Here is a 25,348-nt window from a genome sequence, read left to right as displayed (position 1 = left end):
ACTGCACGGGACAGTCTCTAGCCGACTTAAATATTTTTTCTGAGAAATGAGATGTACATTCTTCCTTAGTTATGATTATTTTTAAAGACACGTTTATTCGAAAACACGTATTTTCATAATATTATTTGAATCTAATATGTTCTCTGTTGTTCATTCATAAGAGAGTTAGTTATTCACCAGACTATTACTTCGACCCGGTATGTTTATATCCCTGCTCGAGGGATTAGTACACAAGTATACGGTAACCATCATACATAAATCTTGAGACAAATATTATTTTGGCTAATTCTTATTGTGGAGATATATATTAATGTATTCCTAATTACGGAAAATTAACGTCAAACGCTTTGTCACGATCAATATAGCCATTTATCTCCAAGATTGTATTGCAACTATATGACAACTTGGTGGACCACATGTATACTGATGGCAGAAAAAACATTTTAAGATATTGGTGTCAAAGCAATGAAAAAGATATTTTTTTTCGAATCAAATAGAATCACCTACCTAAGAGCACGAGAGGCCGGACACCTTGTATGTAGATACTGCGCCCATCGTACGTGCGTCGTCCTTATATGTTCAGAAAATAATAATGTGGTCACCCTTATAAACTTAGTACAATAGTTCACCTACACGGCGAACAAAAACATATTACAGCAAATGCGTAAGTAAACTTAAATTATTTTAAGGTTTTTTAACAAAATATGTACAATATTTATCGTCCCCAAAGGGTTAATGATATTATTTTACTTCTTTATTATCTAATAATTTTATCAAAACACGAATAAGAACATTTCCATAAAAGTTGAATTCTTCAATAAAACGTGGAAATATTATTCGTCGCAAAACAAAGTTTGAAAGCAATCGCCAGACAGTTATTGTAGAGTTAGTAGTTTGCGGTCACGAAGCTATTCGTCTCATTCTTTACTTTTTGTAAAGTAAGTAAGAAAGTGCAATAAGCGATTACAGCGATTACAGCGCCATCAGAGCTCAGCGCTCGGGAAGTGAGTGTTCAAGAGAAAACTGCTTTTTACAGTGAAAAGGAAATTCTTTCTCAGCGCCTTGAACGCAGGAACAACTTCATTTTTAACACAAAAACAAAGCTCGGAAATAACACGGAGTAATGATGTTGTCTGCATCGATATAGAACGCACGCGATTGGCCCACCCGATTGGGAAATGACGCTTTATCGTTCTGGGGCATTTTCGCTATTGTTCATTATGTTTTTGTCGTGTCCCACAATTTAGACTGTTTTTTTCGTAATTACTTATAACTGAGTTATTATTTATACTTGAGTTATTTTATTTTTAACTAGCTGACGTGTACCCGACGATGCTCGACTTTTCTCTAATTTCAATAAATATAATAACAATATTTTAAATACATAAAGAAAAAATATCTAAATGATAGTGAAACTCTACCAAACTCTATTGTATAGTTCAGAAGAAGTAAGTGCACAAACAAACAGACGCAGATAGTGATTTTGTTGTATACCATTTAGAAACATGCACAGTTATTAATTTACTTTATTTAGTCAGTTAAATCCAACTGTCGAAAGTTAATATACTTTGAATGAATTAGTTTTTGGGATGTGCCATCTCCACATTTAATCAAACTAAATCTGATTTTGTAATTAATTTCAGGTGTGTAATATTAATTTTGTGGCAGCTTTAATAGTTTACAGCGCCCTTGAGGTGATTTCTCACGAAAACGGCGCTATATAAATTAGCAAAATATTATTAATATAATTTTTGGACAACATTCAGTTTTTACGTAAATTTGTACCGACATTGAAAAAAATCAGTTTTAACTCCCGATGCAGAATCCGTTAGTTTTATTTATTTATTTTTTAACGACTCTCTTAGCGGCTTTTATGTAGGAATATTTTATAAAATTATACACAGTTTGTTTACTATTTAAAAAAAAAAAAACATAATTTGTTTTAACCATTCATACCAGATACTGAAGTACCCCAGCAACAATATTTTGTATTTATTTGGTGATAAAGTGAAGATGTCGACTGAAGAATATCATTGAAAAATATGTAGTTAGTCCCAGAATTTCTGCACTGGAAAAAAACCCAACTTTAACCAAATAAATATCGATTGAATAACGGAATGGAAAGCATAAAAATGATAAAAATATGTACAAATTTTTCCGAAAATGCCCTCAAACACTGTCACATAATCATTTTGAAAACGCAAGAATAGATAGATGACACCATATTCTCAACTTACCTACTCGTATAATAAGACAAAATGACACATTTTTCTGTAATTAATACGCAACCAACTATCAGACACACTCACTAACCAATAGGATGCATGATATGATATGAAGTTTAGGAGTAATATTCTTACATCAAATATTTGTCAAACGTCTAGTAAATTTTATTGACTCCGATTATAGAATTAAACGTGATCTATACCAGCTTTTTGCTGAATTCTTAAAATTATGGTAATGCAGTTCGCGATTTTTCTTATAGAATTGTTTTAGTTTTCATTTTATTCTATGAAGTTGTTACACATGTTACTAATATTTAGTTTATTGGTTTTACTTTACTTTATGCTTCAAAACTTTTTGTACAATTTTCGTTAAATCGTTAGGTAAAGTCTGTTATTATAATCTATGTAAATACCCTGCTAGGCATAAAACCAAATAAAATAAAATAATCATCCCTTGAAGTGTCACGATATGAACGACTCACACAATCAACATGAGAAAATAAATATCACGATCCTTTTCTAAATTAAAAATAAACTTTTATAACCATGCTGTAATTTTATAATCATGCTGTAATTTTATAACCATGCTGTATTTTTATAACCATGCTGTAATTTTACAACCATACTGTAATTTTATAAACATGCTGTAATTTTGAAGAGGAATGAGTAAAAGATAAATTATGGTTTGCAATGCAGATTTATTTATTTTAGTTATTGCCTTTACGTTTACAGTTTACATTTTACCGTAGGGAGTTTACATTGGGTATTGAGTAAAATGATAACATTTTTTTCATAACAAAATTTATTATTAAACAATGCTACATACAATAATTTTTAACATTAAAATGGTTTAAAATTTGATTACGAAACGATAAAAATTTATTAATTATCAAAAATGACTATAAGGTAATTTTTTTTGTTTTTGTGTTTTAAACATCTAATTAGTAATATTAAACATTTCGAAATCATTTCTGATATATGTAAAATAAGTAAATGAAAAAGCGAGTTTGCTACAAAATTTTTTTGTGAATCTCTATGTGACATTGAAATATATTAGGTGCTCTTATGTCGACTAGATTAGATATTATGTATAAGTAATGAATAATAACTAATGAGCACTTCTGGTCATTTCTGTATTGATGGTTGAGTGGCTGACAGATGTGTCTAGAGATGTAATACCGCAGCCACGCTGAAGTATTATTTTTCTGCTTTGATTTGCGAAAAAAGTTCAATTCGAGCATTCTTTGCGTCCCTCTCCCTCCCCCTTGTAACCCTTTTGTCCCGCCGCTAAGAGGTCCGCTGGAACTTCTCTTTTTGTCACGTGCTTAATTTGTGAGAAAGAGTGAGTTGTTACAGTAGATCTATCAGCGGTTTTCCTTTATCAGCATTTCTATTGTATTGTTTCTCCACAAAAACTTTTTTAGAAAATAAATACTTGTTTTTGTGCTCCGATTTACAGGGATATGAGCAGTTTGGTGTCTGTACGCGCTTGTGGGTGTAGTTCAATATAAATTGATATGTAAAAAAAAAATATTCATGTGTTTATAAATTTTTATGTTACGGGTAAAACACATAAACCAGGCATTGTATGAAAATACCCAATTCATAAGAATTCTTCGTACCGTAGCATGTGCAATCACCATTACTAATATTTAGTGAGAGTTATTCATTATTAATTCATAAGCATTCTTCGAACCATATCATGTGCAATTACCATTACTAATATTTAGTGATGCTTATTAATTGTTAATTCACGAGCATTCTTCGAACCATATCACGTGCAATCACCATTACTAATATTTAGTGAGAGTTATTCATTATTAATTCAAATGAATTCTTCCAACTATATCACGTGCAATTAATATTCCTAGGAAATATGGACAGTTTTCAGTACTTTATCCACTAGAGATATTCCGTAGTTAGACATAACTCCATAAGATTATTGAATCCCATGGACTCTATGGGCATTTAGACATTGTTTAGAAAGCCTTAGTTCGCACATCGCCAGTAACAAAAACGTCCACGTTTTATAAAAGAATATATATATTTGTACAATATTGTACTTGTTTTGTTTTCTATGTATGAAGATAAAATCTGGTCGTTCTGTTCTTCGAATATATTTCGTTTTGTTTGTTTTTCAGCTTGTCTCGGCCGCCCGCGCTCAATACGATCCCGCAATTCGTTAACTGAGTTTATTCCCTGTTTGGTTTTATAATCTACATATAATTTTATGTTCGTCAAAGGAAATCAATATGACTTAAACCGCCACTAACTAAGAAAATACATTTTATACGACGATTCTCTTTGCTACTGGTTTAAAAACAACTATTTGTTTTGTATATTCGCGGAGGTTTTTGAATGTGGTGAGAAAAAAAGGTTATTTTTCTTTTACTTTTAGGTACTTACTGCTTTTCTGTGACGTCATTTGAATATACTTAAAAGGGCCTTCGACATTTCATCACATAAAGAAGTAATAAATTAATTAGAAACTGTTGGAATAAATGGAAAATACTTAGCATAGAGAACTAGTTACCTAGATAAAAGACTTCAAGAAGTTAAATTATTCGATCAAGTTAGTGACTCTGAATGTAGTGAATTATCAATACCTCAAGATACAGTATTAGGCCCTTTGCTATATATCATATATGTTTACGATTTATTTAATTTCTCTAAGTAAGTTGAAATTAATTCCTGCGCAGACGACACAGTACTGCTAATAAAAGCGAATATATGGACGGAAGAAAATACCATTGGCAATACAGATATAAACAAACTAAAAGAGTGGGCTTAAATAAATTTACGGACACAAAATTAAAAAAAAAACAACTTATATACCATTAGTTGTGGACCTCCAATAACCATCCCAAGCAAAGGTGTGAGGTACCGTGCTCAGACTAAATGACATAGGAAACACGAAAGTCACGAACGGTGCCTCCGAGAAACTCGGAGTCGATCTCGGAGTATTTAGACCTTACTCCAGCACTCGGGGCTTAGCTGGAGTGGACCTTCTATTTCCCTAGATACTCGTGGGAGGAAATTGGACCATTCGAAAACCTCGTCTTGCCTCGTGGAGCCTTCAGGGAAGCAAGGAGGAGTGGACCTCTCTGTCGTGGGGCCTCCAGGGAATCAAAGGGGAGTCAACTCCTCCGTCGGGCGGCCTACAAGGAACCAAAGAGAAGTGGAGAGGAGAGATGAGGCCACCTCCGTGAATTCTTTCCTTGTGGGGCCTTCACGGAACCAAACGGGAGTGGAGATATGAGGCTCTCTTCCCTCGTGGAAACTTCAGGGGATTGGAGAGGAGAGATGAGACCTAGGCATTTTCATTGTGGAACCAGAATACATAGCCATATATCCAATGACAACCCTGGTGAACTTTATAAAATGGACAGGGTTACTGTTAAAAGAATGAGGTAAAATGGGGCTATGACCTAAGTGCTCACGGGAACTATATGCAAACTGTCTCCGCTTTATAAATAAATGAATTATTTTGTAAAATTTGGTAATCGAATACATTTCATATTATTTTTAAGTCGTCAGCATTGAAAATTAGCCTTAAGAAACTCCACTCGTGGCCTCAAATATATAAGATTGTACAGAATTAATGATTACGCTAAGCACCCTATTTCTAAGGTAACTAACAATCCAACTCAACAATTTACCTTTGATGTCTGAAAATAAGAGTTTATATAATGCGTATGTGATGTAGCACCTTATCAAAAGCTTTACTAAAATCGGTGTATTTACTGTCCACTTGTTGTTTGAGACCAAGGGATTCTGATTACTTTTCATAAATCATTAAATTACTTAAGGTAGAGCGACCTGTGATGAAGCCATGTTGGTTAGGAACAATACTGTTGTTGATAGGTTTTACAATCTAGCACTAATTTCTAAAAAAGTTTCGGTTCAGCAGACTCTTTTTCCACTGAGAAAAGACCCAGAAGATAAACTTATTAAGGAGTTTATATAGAGGTTATATCAGACAACTAAGTTATATAAGTTATTAAAAATATTGGAGGAGTACCATCCGGTCCAGCAGATTTATTGCTATCCAATTATTTTATGCCTTTTTCTATGGCTTTTATTTTGATGAAAAATTGGCTTAGATTTAATGACTCTTCCACTGAAATATCGGGAACAATATTGACAGGAATACCTGTGTCGTAAACACTTTTAAATGAATCAGCAAAGAGATTAACTATATTTCCGATACTGTCGGCACATTTTTCTCTTCAGTACATGTTATTGGGAAATCCACAATTGTTTTTTGTTGAGATTTAGAAAAACTCTATGAATTTTTAACATTTTGGTGTACCTCTTTAGCTATTAGGCTAACATAATCACTATAGCATTTGGTGATAATTCTTTACACTGTTTTCGTAAGTTAGTAAAAGTTATGTAATCATTAGGATTTCTGGTACGTTTGTACACACTTTATGGATATGTTTTTAGTGATGATTAATAAAAAAAGGTAATTCCCCTGTAAACAATTTGCGATATTAGGTGTGAAGTTGACCCTGGGAACAAAGCGTTCTATCGAGGTATTTAAAATTGAGTAACATTTTTCTAATTGATTATTTAAATTATTTTCCTCGTCTAAAATTAACCGATCTACCGAAGTAAGGTACTTTATAATATTATGGGATTCAGCTTTGGAGAATTTATACAATGTGGTAGTTAGGTTTGGAGATCTTCCAGACATTGTTATGATAATATCTAATGGTGGATGGTGTTTATCGAGAGGTAATAATAATTCGTCAGATTTCTCGACCACTATTTTTAATCACTAAAACCACTAAATTTAACATTCGATGGTTAGAATTAAACACATTGTTTGATTGATCTAGTCCCAGGAATATGGACATATTACGAATTTCACTGGATTTAGAGCACTGTAATTCAACTTCGTTTGTGGCAGCAGATCCGATGTCATCTTGGCTGGTCCGGTTCGGCAGATTATAATCATCATCAATCATGAATTTTGCTTTCGGATATTTAAATTTGAGTATTTCTATGTCCTCATTGTGGTTATTATATACTTTCAAATGATGACATGTTTTTTATACACGCATAATTTAGAGATATACTAAATAAAGATTTACTCAGAATGACATATTTTGCCTTCTGCCAATCAGTAATGCAATACGGAATGAAGGTTGGGGTGGAACAAAAATTTATATTTATTTAAACCACAAACATATTCATTAGAACTCCTATTTAAAGAATTCAGAAAATCAAAAGTCTGAAAACTGAATACATTATACTTCTATCACGCAAAATTACAAATTTTTTTAAAGATTGTTTCATACTAGATGGAACAAATTGTTAACAACAATAACTTTGTTTTGAATTCTGTCATTGAAAGGATTCTCAGACTTGGCAATGAATTAATAGATGTCGCTTATATTTTCGTTGTAAATTTTGATACATTTATAACTAAATTAATTCATCACTTTTCAGTAAATGTCAATAACGAGTTATACGAGATATCTATGCATGTGCTTAAGGCCTAGTAGTAAGCGTTCAAAGATGGTTTGAAAGGGAAATATGTAAATAAGAATGTTAGAGGGAGCGCGCTAATATTAAAAAACGATAATAATTAAGTGAAGATGGTAAAAATATTTAATAAAATATGACTTGTTTGAAAAAGAACAAAAATCTCTCCGAAATTGCTTTAGTTGCATTTAAAATTAACTTCAACAAAAACTTTATATTACGCTGATGCGATTATTTTTATTTTTATTTCTATTATCCCTAGCATCTATTATCTATTATTTTTATTTGTATCCTACCATATTTTTATTTTTTATCTCTATGTTTACAAGATTCACCTACTCCAATTCCTTTCCTGTATGTGATCATGTACATAATATTATATATTCAGTATTGGTTATTTATGAAGGGAAAGAACTATTTTAAGGAATACCTGACATCATTAAATAAGTTCATTTGCTTTATTATTCTTTTTTTTTCATTTCAATTCTGTTTAAAATTTCTTTTTAAAATAATTATTTAATTTATCTTTATTTTCATCGCTTTCTTATTTTCAGTTAAACCTATTTAACCTATACCTATTTTACAAGTGAATGAATCATGTATTACATTTATATAATTATACACAAATTTCGACTACCATAATACGGACATGTGTCTAGTGTGGTAGTCGAAAAGCATGTAAAAAACCTGTATCCAAATATATTTTTATGAATAAAGAAAATTAAAAAAAAAAAAAAAAAAAAAAGACACACTTTGAATTTTTTCATGCCTATAACATATTAAATAACAGAACGAAACTTGTTTTTAATCATTTTCGGAGCTTACTTTTTTTCAATCGAGGGAATTTTATGTAATTAACGTTTCGTCATAACAAATGTATAGATATTATTTGAACTTAAAAACATAAAGTATTAAACGAGAAACTTATTATAAATCGGTAGAATAGTAGTTGAGTTTGGGGGGCTTTAGTATTCGTTAGCTCATTAGTAGGCGTTCTTGAGTTAGCGTGTTTATTAACTTACTGAGTGTATTGTATTTTTTGCTTTATATTTATATATTATATGTTGCTATTTTCATCTTACTCTTGTTAAGTTTAAGTTTATTAGTTTTTTGTTTTTTTATTTAATTTACAATATTATTGTAAAAGCCCAATAGAGCTTTAATAAATAAATTATTAATCTATCCATCGTTATATTTAAAAAAAATATAACAGTAATTTGAACAACCACTATGGTAATTATGAAGTATATTATTTTATCGTCAGCTTAATTTTGTTTTACATTTATATTTACTACCGTTACCAGCTAAGTAGTTACTACCGGAGTACCCGGCTTCGCCAGAGTTTGAACACTCGACTTTGGACGATAATTGACGCATAAGCAAGCAATGGGCATCTTGTCTTTTTAATTTTTTTATTTTATTTCCAAGGCTCGTTGTAAAAAAAAGACGTTTCCGTTGAAAATTGCTGAGTTGACACGAAAGTTCTGCAGAGAGATTTCTGGAATAAATTCGATATCGTTCACATATTTATGATATTATCATTTTTACGATTTCATGTAGGTACTTCAATGTATCTTTATGTATAGTAATAGAAAGCAAAACCGACATAAAATACGTAGGAATTACAGTAAACCAATACCTAAAATGGTCCACACACAAACATACTCCAAGACAGAACAAGAAAACGTATGTCTAAGACATACACTAAATAAAGATTTACTCAGAATGACGTACTTTGCTTTCTGCCAATCACTAATACAATAAGATGGAGTGGAACCTTTAAAACACACACACAAAAATTAATATTAAAAAACAATTCTATTTAAACCATATAAATATTAATCAGAACTTTTGTTTTAAAAAATTATAGTGAGAAAACTAAATACATTATACTTCTACCATGCAACATTACAATATTATTCAACACCAAAATGTAAAAAAACAATGGGGCAATTCAACTATCATTAATTATCTTGGAGTAAAAAAATTTAATTCATTACCAGAAAGTATCCGAAACATAAATAACAACAAAGATTTTAAAATTTACGTAAAAAACCACACTGAAAATAAACACGGAATAGTTTTGCAACTATCACATCCCCCATACACACAAGCCTAGCGTTATTATGGTGGTACATCTTAGGTACACCGTAGATTATGTGGCATTATTTATTTGAATAATAATAAAAATAAAAAGGTGTTATATTTCCAAATGTTTTACATGAAAAAAAATAAAATTTATGAGCTTCTCACGGACTAAGAATGATATTTTGCTTAGTCTTAGACATTTTTGCTAATTAATTGCGCTACCTAAACAATTTCAACAGTCCAAGGGTTCTGCGAATTTGTTTTTTCCGTTCAATTTATTCAAAATAATCCATTGAATAAATGTAGATCCATTTTGCCTTATTTGTACTTTATAAAAATAAAGCTTAAAATCATTTATGTATCAAGCTGATGAATAAGGGTAACAGTTCATTTTCTACTAACATTAAACGGGACCTTCTATTTAACCTGAAATCTGCAAATCGCTGCAGTTTTTGAAAAGTTTATTTTAGTATTTATTATTTAGTCAGGAATCGCGCTGGTTGCTGAAGCTCTCAACATGTAATGAGATGTTTGTTATCTTGTGTCGCTTCCTTGGCAGGGCATGAGCTACCTGCACGAGTCTCCGCTGCGCTGCCACGGCTCGCTGCAGGCCTCCAACTGCCTGGTGGACTCGCGCTGGGTGGTGAAGCTCTCAACTTGTAATGAGATGTTTGTTATCTTGTGTCTCTTCCTTGGCAGGGTATGAGCTACCTGCACGAGTCTCCGCTGCGCTGCCACGGCTCGCTGCAGGCCTCCAACTGCCTGGTGGACTCGCGCTGGGTGGTGAAGCTCTCAACTTGTAATGAGATGTTTGTTATCTTGTGTCTCTTCCTTGGCAGGGTATGAGCTACCTGCACGAGTCTCCGCTGCGCTGCCACGGCTCGCTGCAGGCCTCCAACTGCCTGGTGGACTCGCGCTGGGTGGTGAAGCTCTCAACTTGTAATGAGATGTTTGTTATCTTGTGTCTCTTCCTTGGCAGGGTATGAGCTACCTGCACGAGTCTCCGCTGCGCTGCCACGGCTCGCTGCAGGCCTCCAACTGCCTGGTGGACTCGCGCTGGGTGGTGAAGCTCTCAACTTGTAATGAGATGTTTGTTATCTTGTGTCTCTTCCTTGGCAGGGTATGAGCTACCTGCACGAGTCTCCGCTGCGCTGCCACGGCTCGCTGCAGGCCTCCAACTGCCTGGTGGACTCGCGCTGGGTGGTGAAGCTCTCAACTTGTAATGAGATGTTTGTTATCTTGTGTCTCTTCCTTGGCAGGGTATGAGCTACCTGCACGAGTCTCCGCTGCGCTGCCACGGCTCGCTGCAGGCCTCCAACTGCCTGGTGGACTCGCGCTGGGTGGTGAAGCTCTCAACTTGTAATGAGATGTTTGTTATCTTGTGTCTCTTCCTTGGCAGGGTATGAGCTACCTGCACGAGTCTCCGCTGCGCTGCCACGGCTCGCTGCAGGCCTCCAACTGCCTGGTGGACTCGCGCTGGGTGGTGAAGCTCTCAACTTGTAATGAGATGTTTGTTATCTTGTGTCTCTTCCTTGGCAGGGTATGAGCTACCTGCACGAGTCTCCGCTGCGCTGCCACGGCTCGCTGCAGGCCTCCAACTGCCTGGTGGACTCGCGCTGGGTGGTGAAGCTCTCACACATGTAATGAGATGTTTGTTATCTTGTGTCGCTTCCTTGGCAGGGCATGAGCTACCTGCACGAGTCTCCGCTGCGCTGCCACGGCTCGCTGCAGGCCTCCAACTGCCTGGTGGACTCGCGCTGGGTGGTGAAGCTCTCACACATGTAATGAGATGTTTGTTATCTTGCGTCGCTTCCTTGGCAGGGTATGAGCTACCTGCACGAGTCTCCGCTGCGCTGCCACGGCTCGCTGCAGGCCTCCAACTGCCTGGTGGACTCGCGCTGGGTGGTGAAGCTCTCAACTTGTAATGAGATGTTTGTTATCTTGTGTCTCTTCCTTGGCAGGGTATGAGCTACCTGCACGAGTCTCCGCTGCGCTGCCACGGCTCGCTGCAGGCCTCCAACTGCCTGGTGGACTCGCGCTGGGTGGTGAAGCTCTCACACATGTAATGAGATGTTTGTTATCTTGTGTCGCTTCCTTGGCAGGGCATGAGCTACCTGCACGAGTCTCCGCTGCGCTGCCACGGCTCGCTGCAGGCCTCCAACTGCCTGGTGGACTCGCGCTGGGTGGTGAAGCTCTCAACTTGTAATGAGATGTTTGTTATCTTGTGTCTCTTCCTTGGCAGGGTATGAGCTACCTGCACGAGTCTCCGCTGCGCTGCCACGGCTCGCTGCAGGCCTCCAACTGCCTGGTGGACTCGTGCTGGGTGGTGAAGCTCTCAACTTGTAATGAGATGTTTGTTATCTTGTGTCTCTTCCTTGGCAGGGTATGAGCTACCTGCACGAGTCTCCGCTGCGCTGCCACGGCTCGCTGCAGGCCTCCAACTGCCTGGTGGACTCGCGCTGGGTGGTGAAGCTCTCACACATGTAATGAGATGTTTGTTATCTTGTGTCTCTTCCTTGGCAGGGTATGAGCTACCTGCACGAGTCTCCGCTGCGCTGCCACGGCTCGCTGCAGGCCTCCAACTGCCTGGTGGACTCGCGCTGGGTGGTGAAGCTCTCACACATGTAATGAGATGTTTGTTATCTTGTGTCGCTTCCTTGGCAGGGCATGAGCTACCTGCACGAGTCTCCGCTGCGCTGCCACGGCTCGCTGCAGGCCTCCAACTGCCTGGTGGACTCGCGCTGGGTGGTGAAGCTCTCAACTTGTAATGAGATGTTTGTTATCTTGTGTCTCTTCCTTGGCAGGGTATGAGCTACCTGCACGAGTCTCCGCTGCGCTGCCACGGCTCGCTGCAGGCCTCCAACTGCCTGGTGGACTCGCGCTGGGTGGTGAAGCTCTCAGACTTCGGGCTGGAGAGCTTCCGCCGGGGCGAGGAGCTGCCGGTGGAGTCTACTCTGGTGCAGGCCAGACTAGAAGGTGAATCATCCAAATCTATCTGCACATCTTCTTCTAATATGGTATTTCCTTCTTATTCCCTCAATTCTCTGTGGCAAGTGATAAAGGGACATGACTATTTGTCAGTTGTGTCTGCCGATATAACTTAGAACCCAAGAGTTTGCACGAGTTAAAAGTAAAATATCTAAAAGAGTAATTAAAGTTTGTGGTTGTGAATATTATCGTACTTGCCGGTCTGAAAATATTAACAGTCCAAGGTTAACAATTAATTAAATATTCCTACAAGCATCGTGCATCTAAACTTTAAACTTGCATCTGCGAATTCCACAAAATTTAATTAAATCCGGTGCTATAATTAAAACACCTTATGGTATAATATTCCTTGTATGTTCCGCGCAGGTCTGCTGTACCGCGCGCCCGAGCTGCTCCGCGCGGGCGCGGGGGGCGGCTCGCCACGTGGGGACGTGTACTCGTTCGGTCTGCTGCTGTACGAGCTGCACACGCGGAGGGGGCCTTTCGGTGAGCAACCCGGGGGCGCCGAGCTCGTGCTCCGGAAGGTGGCCAGCCCGGAGCCCGGGGCGCCGCCCTTCAGGTCAGACACTAATGTCATATGTAGGTACCTAGATAAACTGCCAACGGTTTGAGGTACCAGTATGGTGAGCCTATGACACTCTGTCAATTATGTTCGTCAGTGAAATTCATCAAATGGGAAAGATTTTCACAGCCTCTGTGAAGATTTGACTGATTCTTTCAGAGTTTATTTAGAGTTAAAATGTAGATTTCATGTTGGTCTCTGGTGACAATTTGTTCGGTAGGTATTGGACTGTTGGGGTCGGGTTGAGTGGTTGGACAGTTACTGTGAAAGAATTTATTTTTCTTAGAATTAAACTGAATTAGACTAAAACTCTGCATTTTTTATCAGCAATAAGCTCAGGAATCATTGTTTAAAGTTTTTCGGGTACGGCCTGATCCTCCTTTTACACTCCTTTCTCTATCTGTCCCCTCTACTTGCCAAACCTAGTTTAATTCGAGGGAATAAGGCTAAATACTGCAAAACTTCAGCCAAATTGTAACTTAAACAAGGTATGTTTCCACCGTATAATTTATTGTTTCCCACTACCGTTTACTTTAAATTATTTGTTGAAGTTTGTTATTGCTCCTTTAATAATGCTGTTCTGCGGTAGGTTGTAAGTTTCCTCGCGAAATTATAATATAATCTGCGTTATGTGTTATACGAATGTAATAATAACATACATTGTTCATACTTAGAAACTGACATAATAAACATCAATTATTTGATATGCCCAGGGACTTCTGGGAAATCTATTTTACTTAAATATTTAATGTAGAGACTTGGGAAAGTTTACTTGGAAATTTGGCTTATTCAAAGTTTTATTATTAAAACATATTATAAATAGAATAATACTTTTGTTTATGTCACTATTTATTCACGTCCTATGAAAGACGAATTTAAATTAAGTAAATTACAGATAACTAAATTTAATTACAAAGGGAATTCAGACGTCGCAGGAACAATCTCTTCTAGTGAAATTATCCATAATTGCACAAGGAAAACGAACATTATTTTCCTCTTATATTTATGAAAGTAGGAGGAATTCAATTACTGTAAGGTTATTCGTAACCCGGGAATGTTTACTTCACGAAGAAAATCAGTAAAAAGTTATTTATTAATTTCCAGGACTTTGTCAAATATGATCTGTTACTCTGTCATATTCGAATCTACTCTGTATGTGGGGAGCTGATCGTTCAAACAATGTAACATTGTTTATTTTATGAAAATTCAATTCATAGGGTTTTTCGGTAAAAATCTATATGATTTTTATCGGTCACTAAGCAAGTAAAGAAAAATTATATTTATTTACTCTTTAATGTATATTTTTTATTAAAATTTCGTGTTTTTGTTTTGTAAAATGGACGGCAGCCCATTAATAAATAAATAAAATAAAATAACTTTTCATTGAACTTCTTTAGGTAAACACTCTGGGATTATGAGTTACGAAAAACCTTAATACTTGAATTCCTCAAATGTTCGTTTTCCTTGTCCAATGATGGCTAACTTAGATAGAAGAGGTTATACCCGCGACGTGCGAGTGGGAACTCAAGTGGGAGCTTTGGAACGCTCAACCAACCAACCAACAATAAACTGGCCAATAACCAAAAAATGCATTATTTTGAAGATGTTACCACTGAATTTACTTCAACCCCCAGTTGTTTTATTACAAAAGATATTAATTCTTGCGCTAGTGCATTAAAAGTCAGAACAACATAAAAATGATAGATGTAGGATCTAGCGCATCCTTCTCTCTGCCTACCTCTGCGGAAAGAGTCACTCATTCTCTGAATGCAAAAACAAAACAAAAAAACCACAATAGTATTCTAGCCTAATTTAAAATCATTAATTTATTTAGAAGTTTATCCTTTGACCACTTTCCACCGAAACCTCTTCTATAATTGATAGAAAAGTTTTATTAATCTTCCGGGAAAAGCTCGGGACACGCACCTAGCAATTACTTCCCCTCCTCTCTTCCGGCGAACAAAAACTGGAAGCAACTGAAAATAAAGGGATTCCATTATCGACAGATGTCGCCACCTCAATCTGACTCCTGACCCATATCACCAAATATCGGGAACAAAGCGCCGCTATATTGTCAAACTTCACGATATCTTTTTATAAATCCTTTCATATAAAAAGGATATTGGGAGATATTGCTAAATATCTCGGAAATATGTCGGAAATAACTGGAGCAAATAATTGCGGTAAAACTACTCATATAAGTGGAGCCTGTATTGTGGTTTAATTTCTTTTGTTTTTCGCCATCCAAATGACAAACCATGAGACGATAAGATTCAGATAAATTTTCTAAATGTTCCCTTTTCAGAGTAAAGACTGTCGATAACATTGAGACCGGACCCGAATAATTGAGACCCAACAAATATTACTATATAAAGAAACATGGGATGTTCTAATTAATAAAAATAGTATTTGGTTTTAAGTATCTTTATTCTATTTGTTATGTATATATTTTATTTCACACAAATCTTACAAAACTGAGCAATCAGTTTGATATATAATAATGTGTTTTTTCCAGACCTTGTCTAGAACCGTTGGAGAGCGGTTTCGACTTCGTGAGAGACTGTTTGAAGGAGTGCTGGGCGGAAGTGCCCGAAGACAGACCTGACTTCAAAGCCATAAGGACGAAATTGAGACCTCTGAGGAAAGGAATGTGAGTACTTATTATGTATTACTTAAAAGCATTTAGAGGCTATTTTCAGATTACGTATGTTCTGGTAACACATTCTACTGCCGCTCGTTGATCTAACCAGATTTTAATTATTTGATCATGGTAGGTACCGTATGTAGCAAGAATTCGCGTTACCACCAGATTCGTTGATTACACATTTTAAACAATTACGGGGTAAATAATGTAATAAGAAGGTAATAAATCCCCTTTGAAAATACCGATCGAAGTTATAACTTATTATTTAAAGTATTATACAACATATAGTAATTTTGGGGTTTTTTTATTTCTTTTGTACCTTGATGATGAACATTGCAATTATGCCCGAAATGTTTACTTCAAAAGCAAATCAACAACAAATCGTTTGTTCACAGGAAACCGAATATATTCGACAATATGATGGCGATGATGGAGAAATATGCCAACAATCTGGAACTGTTAGTGGACGAGAGAACAGACCAACTTCAGGAGGAGAAAAAGAAAACAGGTAAAATGCCTCGCTAGCTTTAATCGGGGGAACTTTACTTGTTTACTACAAATCTCTTCATTCATTCAGCTGTTTTACATTTGTATGACTTTGCAAATTTTTTTTTTTTTTTTTTTATATATTAACTCCACACAGGAGGCCCTGAGGAAAATAATTTCCCTCAGGGCCTATGTCATCTTTGGGGATGCTGTGTGGAGGGTCTTTTTGTGGAGAGGAAGGAGTGAACATGGGTCTTGAAGAGTCCCATGTTGTAGGAGGGAGGAAACACAGAGGCCGGCAGTTCGTTCCACAGCCGAGCTGTTGAACTCAAGAACGAATCGTAGAAGCGACCCGTTCTTGTGTGACAAATTTCAACCGTGTACAAATGTTGGGCACGCGTTTGGCGTGTATCCCGACTACGCACCGGTGCCGAAAGGATCAATGACGCTAGTTCCTCAGAGCATCTTCCATTGTAATACCGATAGAACAAGGACAGCATACCTACCTGACGCCTGTGCTCTAAAGATTGCAGTCCGTTTGTTAAGATTGGGGAATCTATCAAACGGACCGCCCGTTTTTGCACAGAGTCAAGGGTTTTTTTCAGGTATTTAGGGGCTCCGGACCAGAGATGGCTGCCAAATTCGACAGTAGGGCGCACTTGCGATTTGTACAGGGTCAGCAGTTGTGTATTATTAAAGTATCTGCGGGCCCTGTACAGTACACCCAGCTTCTGAGAGGCCAGCTTTACTCTGGCTTCGATGGAGCCCCCATACCTGAGCTGGTCACTTATAGTTACACCAAGCATATCAATGGAAGGCCTGTTCGGAAGATTGCTTCCGTTGAAGGAGACTAGATTATCATTTAGATCCCTTTTAGACGTAATCAGACAGGATTGGGTCTTTGAAACATTAAATTCGACGAGATTATTTTTACCCCAGGAGGAAATACTCTCGAGATAACCGTCCATTCTCTGCTTCAAAGCCCTCCGAGCCGTTGGAGTTTGTGTGCCCTTTGGGGGCCTGTCAAACAAAAAGCTATCATGAACTGTACTGTCATCCGCGTAACAATGTATCGGTGCACATGTCAAAAGGTCATTGATGTGCAACAAAAACAAAGTCGGAGACAGAACCGATCCCTGTGGGACGCCAGCATTTATAGAGTGCGAGGAAGAGGTGAAACCGTCAGCAACCGCCTGAATCGACCTATCCCTTAAAAAGTCAGCAATCCACGTACACAGGGATGCGGGAAGTCCGTAAGAAGGCAATTTGTTGACAAGTCCTGGGCCTTTGACCAGGCCAGACCTGGTCAAAGGCCTTGGATATGTCTAGTGCGACCGTTTGGGTCTCACCGTGACGTTCCAGACACCGCCTCCAAACATGCGACACATACGCGAGAAGATCACCGCACGAGCGGTTCCGCCGGAATCCGTATTGACGGTCGTTGATAATTTTGTTCTTCTCGAGGTATGTGAGCAGTTTGTCGTTGATCACACGTTCCATCACTTTGGACAGAACTGATGTGATCGCTATGGGGCGGTAGTTGGCCGGGTTGGAGCGGTCACCTTTCTTGGGGATAGGGTGAATGACCGCTTTTTTCCAACCAGAGGGCACAGTGCCACACTTCAGGGACATTTTGAAGAGCTTTGTCAAAACTGGAACTATTTCTGCAGCACACCTCTGCAATACCAGGGCAGGTATTCCATCAGGTCCACTAGTTTTGTTAACATCGAGCCCCCGTATAACGTGGAGTACATCCCGATGCCGGATCCTCAGCTTTTTCATATAGAAGCCGCAGTGAGGAACCGACGGCGGAACAGCACCTCCGTCATCGAGGGTCGAGTTTTCCGCAAACATTTTTCCTAATAAGTTAGCCTTTTCGGTGGCGGTGTTTGCTAGTGAGCCGTCAGGTCTGGTAAGAGGTGGCAAACTGGGTTTGCAAAAATTCCGACCTATTGAGCCCGCAAGGGACCAGAATGCTCTGCTGCCATGCGGGCAGGCAGCCAGCTTTTTGCTGATCTGCAGGTCGTGTTCGAATTTTGACCTATTAATGATTCTCTTGCATTCCTTTGCCGATTTGTTGTATGCTGATCGGCCTTCGGGCGTTTGAGATGTGTTGTAGGCTCGGTAAGCCGCGTTTTTTCGTCGAACTGCTTCGGAGCATTTTCGACTGAACCACGGCTTTGAGCCCACACCAGTTTCTTTAGTAGTCGATTGTATGAAGCCATCCATCGCCGATTTGATGACTTCACCAATCTCCTGGGCACATCTTGAAGGGTCCGAAGTCCGAAAACAAACAGCTGACCACGGAAAAGCGTTGAAATGGGCCCGCATACCGAACCAATCTGCTGACCTATAGTGCCACACTTTTCTCCTCAGCCTCTCATTGGTTGGTCTGAGGCTAACGGGGATTTATGTCGTCACTAGGCAGTGGTCAGATGATCCCAGAGGCGCTGTGACGTCAATCTTATAACCGTGTGGCACAGTAGTTAAGAATAGGTCTAACAGATTGGAACGGTGAGTCTGGACATCAGGAACCCTTGTAGGCTCCTGAACTAATTGCTCTAATCCGTAGCAAATGGCAAAGGATTCGGCCTGTCGGCCAGCCGAGTCCGTTGGGCCAGAGAACTTCAACCATGGTTCGTTATGAACATTGAAGTCCCCCAGAACAATAAACTCGGCCGAAGGGTAGCGGGGCAAGAGATCATCAATAGTATCTCTCAAATGTTTGAAGAGCTCGGAAGTGTCTGATTCGCTATGGTTCGGTGAGCGGTATAGACGTGCGTAGAATCTTGCCGTACTGGCAAGATTGACGCGCACCCACATTACGTCGAATCTGGAGTTTTCCAGACTCAATAGTCGTACACAGTTGACGTCAGCTCGACTATAGAGGCAGACTCCTCCTTTGAGTCAGAACTTGCTTGCAAGGGTAAAGCCCGGGCAGTCCAGATAGGAGGAGTCTGGCGGCTCGGCTATCTGAGTTTCGGATAGGAAAAGAAGGTTGGGACAAAAGATGGTGATGAACTGAATTTAAATTAGTGTGCAGACCGCGAATGTTGGCAAAATTTACCAACAGTTTTGGCCCGCACCGGGGACGCCTGCTACTCGCCGCTGTAATGATGTTATGTATTTTTTTATGTATATTCATGATTTTAACTTTCCTTTTTTTTTTTAAGGGTATGAAGTGAAAAGAAGGTCTGGAATGGAAAGTTATGAGGGGTGGGTAGGATATATGGGGTTCAGGCTGTCCAGGAGTGATGAGCGTTTGGTTCCAGCCCACTCACTGCGGTGCTAGGCGATAGGCTGGGAGAGTCCGGCTGGAGAGGGCATCCAATGCGCCCCAAACGCTGCTGCTGGGTCCCCTCCGGTCACGAACCGGCACAACAGCAGTGGCAGGGTTTTTTCACTCGCTGATGGGGCAGCCCACCCTTAGTCGTGAGCCTGAGGGTCGGGCCCCTGTACTATCGAGCGGCCCGGACAGCGGTAACCGGTTGTAAAGGGTCTTCCTCAACCAGCATCTCCCAACCGGCCCGCCACGCAGAAGGTGGGCCGACGCACCCGCCACCAAGACCTGGGCAAACCTTAACCCATGAACCCGGGCACCCCTGCTAAGTCACCAAACGTAGCGAACCACTTGGGGTGACCTGTGGCAGAGGTGTTGGTTATCCAATAAATGGTTCCCAGGGCGGCGGTACCCATTCCCGCCTACCAAATTGAAAAAATGCTGACTTGTACTTAAATTTCACGAACACTTTATTACATTTACTGCTGAACAGTGAAATACGGATATCTATTGAAATACTCTTTCAATTAAATAAGAGACATGATGCAATAACTACTTCTTCAAGTTGTACATTAATTCATTTAAAACAGAGGTTCCCAAACATTTTTGCCCCGTAGACCACTTGCCAAAATTTTTTTTTTCCGTAGTCCCCCTGCCTGGCGAATATTGAATTTTTCTAAAACTATTAACGTCCCATGTGATAATCATTTATTTTTTTACTAAAAAGATTCCCTTCCCTTGCCTGCCCAACAACCGGGTGGCAGTATAGTTGCTCTGTCTTTACATTGTGCAGACAGAGGCACCCTTGTGAGGTATTACACCAAATGAAAATGAAGCCGCGGGAATACGCAACGGGAATTTCTTTCTGTAGCTAGCCCTACAAAACTGCCCCTTAAGTTCTTTGTCAATGCTTATTCCGGTCATTTCTTCTCGTCACACGTTTTCCGATTCTTCAGCGTTCCATTTCGATAATCAAAATGTCCTTTAGTTTTGAAGTCTGTGTAAAGTACATTTAAATGTTGAACGTCATTATTACCCTGGACGTTTTTCAAAATCAAGTTGGGGAACTAGGAAAATTCGCGGCTTCCAATGTGCAATGTTTTGCTTGAATATATTAATTCTGACGAGAAAAGGAACGTAGACTCTATTTATTAACCTCAATGAACAAACAACAATATAAAAATACAAATATCAAATAAGTAATTTCTCAGTCTATTATATTTGTGTTAGGTCTATTGTGTCATTTACGGAACTCCTAAATGTTGACTTGAGGTAATGGGGGTCCGCTCGTATGTACTCCCATTTGATCCTCGTGAACCCCCAAATTTTTTTCTCGCTGACATAGACCCCCAGCAAGCCGATATCGACCCCTGGGGGTCCATATAAACCACTTTGGAAACCTCTGATTTAAAATGTACTTAATGGGCAACATTTATTAGAATGTGTGAAATCGTCTAAGATGGTCGCCCGATAGTGGTGTGGACGTGGACCATAAAAACGGTGCTTCAAACTTATGATGTCTGCATTTACCATTACTGATATCGATGTGGTTTTAATATGACAGTTATAAAAGTAGTATTCTATATCAAATATAAACTGAAAATAAAATAGAATTTAAAACTACAGGCTGCTTCCTTATAAACTTTTAGTAAATTCGTAATAATATCGGAACACGTGTTCATGTACCTTCATTTGTCTTAACATATAATGCAGATGTAACGAAACATTGGCATTTACTAAAAGTTTATCAGGATACCTATCAATTCATTTGTTAATGTCCTGCAATCCGTTTTTTAAGAAATTAGCAATATTAAGAAAAAACTCTTCGTGCGGTCGCAAAGTGACGCGTAAAGGTAGTGGGTGAATGAATTACAATAAAACTGCTTCTGCTGACTTATATTATTATTTTCTGGTTTTGTGCAGAGGCCCTGCTGCTTGAGATGCTGCCGCGGCCCGTGGCGGAGCAGCTAAAGCGCGGCCACCGCGTCGACCCGGAGAGCTTCGACTGTGTCACCATCTACTTCAGCGACATCGTGGGCTTCACTGAGATGTCCGCGCAGAGTACCCCGCTGGAGGTAAACCGACCTACCCTACCCTTACCTTGTGTTCATTGAGCTTCGACTGCGTCACCATCTACTTCAGCGACATCGTGGGCTTCACTGAGATGTCCGCCCAGAGTACCCCGCTGGAGGTAAACCAACCTACCCTACCCTTACCTTGTGTTCATTGAGCTTCGACTGCGTCACCATCTACTTCAGCGACATCGTGGGCTTCACCGAGATGTCCGCGCAGAGTACCCCGCTGGAGGTAAACCGACCTACCCTACCCTTACCTTGTGTTCATTGAGCTTTGACTGCGTCACCATCTACTTCAGCGACATCGTGGGCTTCACTGAGATGTCCGCCCAGAGTACCCCGCTGGAGGTAAACCAACCTACCCTACCCTTACCTTGTGTTCATTGAGCTTCGACTGCGTCACCATCTACTTCAGCGACATCGTGGGCTTCACCGAGATGTCCGCGCAGAGTACCCCGCTGGAGGTAAACCGACCTACCCTACCCTTACCTTGTGTTCATTGAGCTTCGACTGCGTCACCATCTACTTCAGCGACATCGTGGGCTTCACAGAGATGTCCGCCCAGAGTACCCCGCTGGAGGTAAACCAACCTACCCTACCCTTACCTTGTATCCACGTAGGCTTCTCGGCGCTGTCCACCGCTCTCAACCTAACCAACACAACCTCGTCTAATCCGCTTCTCAAAAACGTCAGGCTTTGGATCGACTACAGAACATCCTAACTTAATTGCATTGACTGAAAGTAAATGTACCGATTGCAGCGCTAAAGAATTAATTGTTCCTGGCAAACCAAGTGCACTCTTTCAGAATACTTCAACGCTACTGATGACTCAACGTGTTGTTGAATCGAAGAATGTGTTTTTGTTTTCTATACATCTCTTTAATTTCAGGTGGTTGATTTCCTGAATGACCTCTACACCTGCTTCGATTCCATAATAGAGAACTTCGACGTCTACAAGGTGGAGACCATTGGGGATGCCTACATGGTGGTGAGTACTAGCTTTTTATACTTGCCATCAGTTTTACAATAATTGCCACTTTCCGTTTGCCAGTAAGCCCTTCTACTTCTCAGATAGCACTTAGAGATCTGCTTCCAATCCATTCCATCTTGAGAAGAAGTGCATACCTGTAAAACAAACTACTTCAGACGTTAATTGGGCCATGAATCAGGTATACTGGCATAGATGCGTGGCGGGTCCGATCGGGAGAGTGGAGAGAGACCTCTCCAGTCGGACTCGAACGCTCTTCAACTCACAGACCACCAGATTCCCACACCCATCCCTCTTTCCCTTTCCCTTCCCGGAACTTCCTCTCCTTTCTTCACTTAAAAAAACGGTAGTAAATCATTTCAAATTGGGAGGGGGTAAAATAGAATCATATTAATAAGTCGTCTAAACGTGGCTAAAACCACAATGGCCTTGAAAGCCGAAACAGCTGTAACAATAACAAAAACCAAAAAATACTTGCAGAACTTAATAATTATATTATTAAATTTGATTTTAATTAAATTTAAAAAAAATAAAATAAATTGAGTTCTACGAATTAAACACAAAAACAATAAATAAAAAGACTCTCCATACGAAATCTCCAAAGACATATTAAAGTTTAAAAAACTTTTACCATTCATTTTTTATACATGTTTCTGCAATTACCCCCCAATAAATCACTGTTTGGTATGGTGACCGGATAAATCATCAAAATGATAACTCATCACATTTTTAAAAAGTTATATAAAGTCATGGAAAGTGATAAAACAAAAACTTTTTTAACTAGGCTTAAGTAGGTTATGTTAGGTTAGGTTAAGTTACGTTAAAAAAAAATCATCGTTTTTAATGACTTTATATCACTTTTTAAATGTGTGTTGAATAATCACTGTGTTGAGTTATCATGGAACCGTTTGGTAGCATTCGTAACTGCTACTCTGCCGTAAATATGGTCATTAAAGAGTAGGTTGAATTAACCGTTATAAAAATGAAATATGAAAGAACTAATAATTTTTAATAACTCAAGATTCCGGAAAACATTAATTTCACTCGCAAAGGTAAATACCTCAAATAGCTTTAATGTAAACAAAGATTAACATTACAAGGCAGTTTTTATTTTTAATTCTAAATATTTGTTATATTGAGCTTATTAAACGCTATTCAGATAAACAAAGAAAATTATTTTGGATCATAACGGATTTTGTACATTAATTGCGTCATTAAATATAATGTAAATTCCCAGATGCTGTTCTTTTAGCTCTAGACAACAAACAACGAACATCCATATTATTTCTGTCTCCCTCGGACCCACAAATGATGTTATTGATTTCTCTTGCCCACTTCCCCATTCCTAATGATGACCGAGTTCAGATTCAACCGTTTCTCTAACTCGTACGAAGGAAACAATTCCACGAACAAATCCTGCCCACGCGCCCTCTACCTACTTGTGAACTAAACTTTGTCTTGAGCCTTGAACAAACGTACTTTACTTTTACATCATTTTCTCGCCACAACTAAATTAAAGCTGTTCAAAAAAATCCTATTTTTTAATTTGACGATTGTTTTGTAATAAAATAGCTTTACAACCCGGATTCCTCCCGGTGTATGTTTAGGTAATATTGCGTAGATTTCAACACGTTCTTTATTGAACAACGGATATAATTTCAACAACAAAATAACAAAACAAAAAAATTTACGTTTTCAATATGAAGATTGTTTTATTTTTTTTTCATTGTTAAACAAGAAACCACAATATAGAAAATAGACATAGAAGAATAACATTACAAATGACTACAATACAAATACCTAAAATACAGGCAGAAATAATACTGGCATATTTATCCATAAGATGCATAAAATGAATGAATCCTATTTTATAGGCGCTTATAGACAATGTCAAATCTTAAGGAGAAGCTTAATGCTAAATCACTATTTTGATTAATCTTTATAACAAATTGGTGTACATTATGAATACCAAAAAATATTCTGTAGATAAATTGAAGGTTTTCCTATCGTTTCGCTTGAGTAGAATACAAATAAAATAATAAATTACTCAATAAAAAATATAAATGTAAGCTACTAAAAAAAATATTTTTTCAATAGAAATGTATGAACGCGTAAAGGAAAAAACTTTTAAATAAATACAGTATTATAGCTTAGATTATCTGTGACAGTTTCACTTGATTAACTTTTTAATTAAATTATTTACAAAATAAATAAAAACAGTTTTGTGCTTGAACCCGAACGTTTCTAGACTCCGTTTGTCAAGCGACTTTAATGCCTATTACCTACAATATAAGGTATGCCAAGAATATACACATTTTTGACTTGTAGCTTCCTCATTTTTTTAGCATTTAAAAATTTACCTATAAAACTGTTTAACGACAAAGCCGCATACAATTTGAGACACAAAGATTTTCTTATTCTTAATTCAAAATTAATTTCGATGTTTTTAGAAGAATTTATTTTAACGGCTTCCGTGTTCGAGGAGTTAGACTCTCAACTAGCAATCCGGAGCTCGCGGA

At 38.4% G+C, this 25,348-nt stretch overlaps 1 protein-coding gene across 1 annotated transcript in view; it reads left to right on the top strand.

The window, feature by feature from the left end:
- Positions 1-25,348, top strand: part of LOC149408915 (uncharacterized) — a 208,607-nt gene that overhangs the window by 137,854 nt on the left and 45,405 nt on the right. Inside the window, exons 19-24 of the mRNA XM_089650310.1 lie at positions 12,611-12,782; positions 13,161-13,353; positions 15,872-16,006; positions 16,396-16,508; positions 21,690-21,841; positions 22,731-22,829. Of these exons, the coding sequence (XP_089506436.1) occupies positions 12,611-12,782; positions 13,161-13,353; positions 15,872-16,006; positions 16,396-16,508; positions 21,690-21,841; positions 22,731-22,829 (864 nt within the window). The remainder of the gene's footprint in view (positions 1-12,610; positions 12,783-13,160; positions 13,354-15,871; positions 16,007-16,395; positions 16,509-21,689; positions 21,842-22,730; positions 22,830-25,348) is intronic.

The sequence above is a fragment of the Hesperophylax consimilis genome, unplaced genomic scaffold (genome assembly GCF_061612785.1).
Source record: "Hesperophylax consimilis isolate HC1 unplaced genomic scaffold, BYU_Hcon_1.0 scaffold_42, whole genome shotgun sequence".
In the NCBI taxonomy this organism is placed as follows: domain Eukaryota; kingdom Metazoa; phylum Arthropoda; class Insecta; order Trichoptera; family Limnephilidae; genus Hesperophylax; species Hesperophylax consimilis.
This window is presented reverse-complemented; position numbering and strand designations above follow the sequence as displayed.